A 6000-nucleotide genomic window follows, 5' to 3' on the forward strand; every position below is an offset into this window, starting at 1 on the left:
TGTTGATTATCGGTTAACTCATTGAAGTGTTTTTTGTTCAGATTAGCTGTCGCTATGACGACTTGTCCTCAGGAAGGACAGACCATAAAGGTTAGCTGTGAAAATGCTTTAATAAACAACCCTGAGGCAGCAGCTTTTATTGTAAGACCATCTGTGAACAAATGCTTCTCTTTTATTGACTCTCCTGTTGGATGTAGTTTGTTGCACAGAAACAAAACGCAGGCACTAATCAGATTTCTGGGTGTAGGTGGAAAAACTGTTGTAAGCTGAGTGTATATAAGAGATGGCATCAGTATAACTGTTGTGTTTTTTCTTGTATCTTTGATGTGATCGTACAGAACTTCAGCGAGGAAATTGTCAGAGGTTATCTGCGGGTCAGCAGAACCTTTAAATGAAGCTGTTGGTTCAGCAAACTGCAGGAGACAATGATCATAATTAATCTGGTTTGTGTATTTTGGGCATCATAGGTGTTAGTTGAATCCAAATGCTCCCACACTTTTCAGATTTTTTGTTAATACTTTGAAAAGCCTGCAGTTTTTTTTTTTTGTTGTTTTTTTCTTCTTCTTGGTGTTTATCAAACAACCTCCTGCTAAACGTTCCGACGCTCGTGGTTTGACCTCTCGCTGTCCTCCTCCCTGCGTAGATGCGCTCCGACGGGCGGATTCTGAAGACCGAGCAGGGCCTGCTGCTGCGCTCTCTGCAGCCGTCGGACTCCGGCATGTACCAGTGCACCGCCACCGAGAAGAACTTCAAGCACACGCTGGTGAAGCTGCAGCTGGTCGTGCTGTCGGGCCGCGCCGTCAACAACGCGCTGGTGGACAGCGGTGGCGGCGGGGGGCTGGTGCCGTCGTCCCTTCACTCGGCCGGCGCCCAGTGGACCCCCAGCGCGGGCCAGTACAAGGACCTGCTGACCATTCTGAGCCAGCCCGAGATGAGCCTGATCAACCAGTACTGCCAGGACTACTGGCAGTTCGGAGACCCGCTGCTGGGAGCGCTCAAGGCGAAAGACCTGAAGGAGCTCAAGGAGCAGAAGAAACCCCGCAACCGTCGGCATCACAGGGAGCAACATGAGGAGGAGGAGGAGGAAGAGCAGCAGGGAGTAGAGACATGAGGAAGCTGACTGTGTGTTTGAAACACAACCCCCCCCCCCCCCAAACCCCCCCCAACCCGACCCTCCTTCACCCCCGAGAAAACTGGGAAAGACTCGATGAGATGAGAGTAGAAGCTTCAAAGAAAAAGATGAAAAAAATCTGCAAACTGAATGAAAACGGCTTCCAAACGAAACCCCAGACACACACATGCACACACACACACCTCCCTCAAACAGTAACGTATATGATACACAGTATTTATTGTAGGTTGTAAATAGTACCATTCTGTGGATTTCTTTGTACTTGCAGTAAAAAAGAAAAAGGAATAGACAAGCTCTGTGTGTATACGTACCACTTTGGGGGCGGGGAGAATATTGTTATTGTCGTTGATTTCAATGTTGCTGTTACTGTCGGTAGGAAAATCCCCATTCGTCAGCATCGTGTGAACTTTGACAGCCTGAGGAACGTGTTGTTGGAGCGCGAGCTGTTGGGACTCAGAGCGGACTGCGACGAGGAGCTGCTGAGAACAAGGTGACGGGAGAATATTTCTTTTTGTTTTTTTTTTGTTTTTTTTACTATTATTACTATTATTATTATTATTATTATTATTATTATTATTATTTGTGGACGCTCCAGAAGAACCTGTGCTGCAGCCTCCCTGTGGCTACATGCAGAGAGAGAGACTTCATGTTGGAAGAGGGACCACTGGACCTTGGTCCTAGCTATCTGTGGGGGTCAGAGGTCGTGGGGGACACGCTGCCTTTCTCAGTGGGAATCTTTGTGTTTCTTTTCTGTCATGTCTGTGTAGATCAGAGGGACTGATTGTAAAAACGATGTGGACCGTCGCTGCGTCCCGCGCCAGATACTAACCGGGATCTAAGAGATTTATTTAAAAACAAAAATAAATGAATAAATAAAACGTTTACTGTCAAAAAGTATGAGACTTACTTCCACTGTGCGGTGCCTGGCTCAGGTGTTCACACAGGAGTGAATTATTTCACATTACATCACAACTAAAGGCTTGAATGTATTTTATTGGGACTCGGTGTGACAGGCCCACATAAAGCAGTGCATAATTATAGAGTGGATGGAAAAGATGCATGATTTCTAAACTCTTTTATGAATAAAAACGTGTGGAGTCCATTTGTATCCATCCTATTGTGTAAAACAGACAATTATTTAATGTTATAAAATAATCTGCCAATGGAACTAGAACTTTTTCATCAAATAATTATTTCGTTAAAACAATCTCCCATAGCTTGTTGAAAATCCATCCATACATTTTCTTTACACTCTTGTCCCTTATGGGGTCGGGAGGCTTGTTGAAAATTTACTTGTGAATTAGTTTTGTCTTATTTCAAATGTACTAAGATATTTACACTAGAAACTAAACCAAAAACACTTTTTTGTAGTGAACCACTTATGGAAAGTTTCTTTGTGAAATACTTGAAACTGAGATGCATCTATGAACAACAATTTTTGAGTCTTGCAACCGAATCTAAGAGTTTCACATCATAAAAACTTTTTTTATTTTTAATTAACCTGCATTTAACCAGGTAATTTGATTAAGAACAAATTCTTGTCTTCAAAAATATGTAAAAAAAAAAAAAAAAATCATACACCAGAATACCTTGCATGCAAAAACAAAATATCAAAAAATCAGAGAAAGAAAATTTAAAAAATCATATTTATACTGACTAAATGTACTAATACACATAAGTCAACAGTTTTCAAAAGCAATTATATTGATTATTTATTATTGTTTTTACTGAGTTGATAAAGGTTGATATTGAAGTTGGCTTATTGAGCTTTAGTGGTTTTTGCAAGTTGTTGCAACAAAATGAAACAAGGTTTTGCCTAATTATGTACATAATACAGTACCCAATTATGAAATGCATAATAAACATTACATTTTGTCAAATCTTATCAAAATCGAGCAATATATTGGTCAATGTTCCAGTTAACTCAGGAGTTTCTACAGCATTGGTTTAAAAGGACCTCAGTGTTTCGACTGTTTTGCAGTTTTCTGGAAGCTTGTTCCATTTGTGGAGAATAGAAGCTGAATGCTGCTTCGTAGACTAGAACCAGAAGACTCGAGTGGTCTGTAAGGTTGGTACAATAACGACTGATCTTTACTTTAGTCCCCTTAACAATTTAGTTTAGGTTAAGGTCAATGTTTTGCTGGAAAGTGACCCTTCACTTTAGCTCCATCTATTCTGAAGACATTTTCTTGTGCTGGATTTTATTGAATCAGACTAAAATCTTTTATGAAGCATACTTTTCCTTCCACATCAGTGATGCACTGCTTTGACGCCGACTGCCGCGTAAAATACCAATAAAATACATAAACGTTTGTAGCTACATGGTGACAAAATGTGCAAATATTCAAGCTTTTTGAACACTTTTGCGAGGGACGGTACCCAAGCTGCTGCTTTACGTTCAGACACACCAGCTGTCTAAATCGGTAACCATGACATCACTTTCTTCAAACACAGACCTCCTTTGGATGGATTTTGAGGCATACAAGCTATAAGGATTTGCACACAAGGGCATTATTTAGTTTTATTTTTCAAGGGACATTGGCAGGGGCCAAATAAAAAACAAAAAACAAACGAGCACAAGGTGGGCAAGATAAGGTGGAAGAACAAAAACCGACTTGCAGTGAAAGTTGTTCCAGTCAGGCAGCAGATGTTTGCAGTCAGCAGTTCTGAGCACAAAATATATTTTTTAATTTTTTTCTCAATTCATTTCTTCTTGAAACTTTTCATGTGTGGAAAAAACCCCCAATATACACAACAGAGCTTTGTTTAAAAAAAAAATTTAAAAAAAAGAAAATATTGTGACACCAACCAAAATACCCGGAAGCTGGCTTTCATTGTGTGCATGAACTTGTGTTTGTACTGTAATTCCAGTAATGCAGCGCGCGGTCGGGCTACCTGTCTGTTTCTCTTCTCTGTGGTGTACAGCGCAGCGGTTCTCAGTACTACAGGAAATGATTTAAAACATTGGGATTTTAAAATGTTTCCGGTGTAAAGCATGGTACAACTTTTCATTGACATCAATTCCAGTAAAATTATTTGGTGAATCACTTTATGATTAAACAATGAAATTATTGTTGTGAATTTACACTCTTGTGGGCATGGGTCTGTTTTAAACACCAGGGTCTGAAAACATGTTACCAGATGAAAGCTTCTGGTGTTTTAGAAGACACTGGTTTTCTCTTGTCACCTGTTGGCACAACAAGCTAGCAGTTAGCTCTGTATGCTTTCCAAACATTACTGGACACTACCAATGAAAAAAGACAGTCAGCTGCGTAATTATTTTTGATACAAAAGCAAAGACAAAATTATGAACAACCCCATCCATCATCCTTTTGGGGGTTTTTTTCCTCAGAGAAGGTTTGAATTTTTATTTTTTTTGTAGGAATGCACCAATTGCAGTTTTTTTGGACGATCACCGATTTTTAAAAAACCTGACCTGATTAAGATTTTGGGCGACATTGTAGAGGAGAACTTTAGATAAGATCAGTTTGCTATGAAAGAGATTGCCGATTGGAATCGGGGCCGATTTATCTTTTTTGGAATTAGGAAACTATCAGACAGATTTCATATCGGAACTTGTTTTCAAAAAGCAAAAGAAAAAAAAAAGTATTGATTTTGAAGCAACTCAAACCAAAAATATTCACACAATACTACATTAGTGGATATTAAATATCTCCACTTTCACAGGAGGTTCAGTTTGCCTCCTGTCCATGCTACGCTACATCAGGTGGACTGATACAGGTAGCAGCGTAGCTCAGAATCAAACACATTGTTGTGAAATGACCAGAACATTTTCTGTTTGACAACAGGCAAGGTTATTGTTACTGATACAGCGCTGCAGAACCTCTCTTCGAAAAGTTTAATCTGTGTCCTTAAGCTAATCGTATTTTGAAACAAACGGTTGCAAAAAACTAAGAGTTAGCATGTCTGTTGGTAAAATAAACAGCTTATCACAGGTGAGCTATCAGAAGCTTCATCAGCTCCTTCAGACCCCAGTGTTGCTTTATAAAGAGCTGAACAGAGAACAACTTTTCAGCTAAAAGTATTTTCAGTTACATTTTTTATGTGATATAGTTTAGCATTTTATTTAGAATTCCCATTTTGACACCATATTACTGTGAAATTATGTTTTTACATGATTCTATTGTCTCAATCGTACCAGCCCATGCCTGCACTTTAGAGAACCTTGCTGCTGAAAAGTTGCTTTAGCCGATCTACCAGAAGTGAAATTCTTGTCATTTGTATCTGCAAGATTATTCTACAGAAAAGAAAAATGATTTAAAAGAAGCTAGACATAGATATTTGAGACGGGTAAAGTTTTGAAAGTGTCTTTCCAGGCTTGTTTACAGTCGGAATGGAAGTCGCTGTGGATCCATCGATTCGTCCACGACGTTTGTATCTGCTTTCACTGTGGTATTTGTCTTCATCACCAGAATCGAATAAAATCCTAAAAGTCCAACTGAAACCAGAGTCCTAAGATTAAGTTTTATCATCAAAAAGCACAACGGTTGTAAAATTCCTTTTTTTTATATATATATTTTTTGTTGGTTTTTTTGTCTGTGTTTTTGATTGTTTTATGTCACACTTTCTTATAAGAGAACACAACATGCACAGAGATGATATTCTGATTTGTGTAGATCTTCCTTTTCCATTGTTGTTGCTGACTAATAAATCAAAGCTCTATATTTTATAAGAATGGTATGCTCCAACTTGTTCATTGTGAATTGCTTGATGCTGAATGTTTTTGTTTTTTTCCATGTTCTGCCCGGAAACCTCTTGATCCTTGGAATAAAGTTGTACTTGTCAAAATGATGATGTATGCACATTTGTGTAAAATAAAAACACTGCATTTGCAGGTTGCAATGAAA

At 39.0% G+C, this 6000-nt stretch overlaps 1 protein-coding gene across 5 annotated transcripts in view; it reads left to right on the forward strand.

Annotated features, from left to right (window-relative positions):
- LOC103465510 (semaphorin-3F-like) overlaps positions 1-6000 on the forward strand; it is a 79020-nt gene extending 73020 nt beyond the window's left edge. For all 5 annotated transcript variants that reach the window (XM_008410426.3, XM_081607417.1, XM_081607418.1 and 2 more), the window contains one exon: positions 644-6000. In XM_008410426.3, coding sequence (XP_008408648.1) covers positions 644-1111 — 468 coding nt within the window. In that variant the 3' untranslated portion in view covers positions 1112-6000. The remainder of the gene's footprint in view (positions 1-643) is intronic.

This window comes from Poecilia reticulata, chromosome 5, assembly GCF_904066995.2.
Source record: "Poecilia reticulata chromosome 5, P_reticulata-male-v2, whole genome shotgun sequence".
NCBI lineage: Eukaryota > Metazoa > Chordata > Actinopteri > Cyprinodontiformes > Poeciliidae > Poecilia > Poecilia reticulata.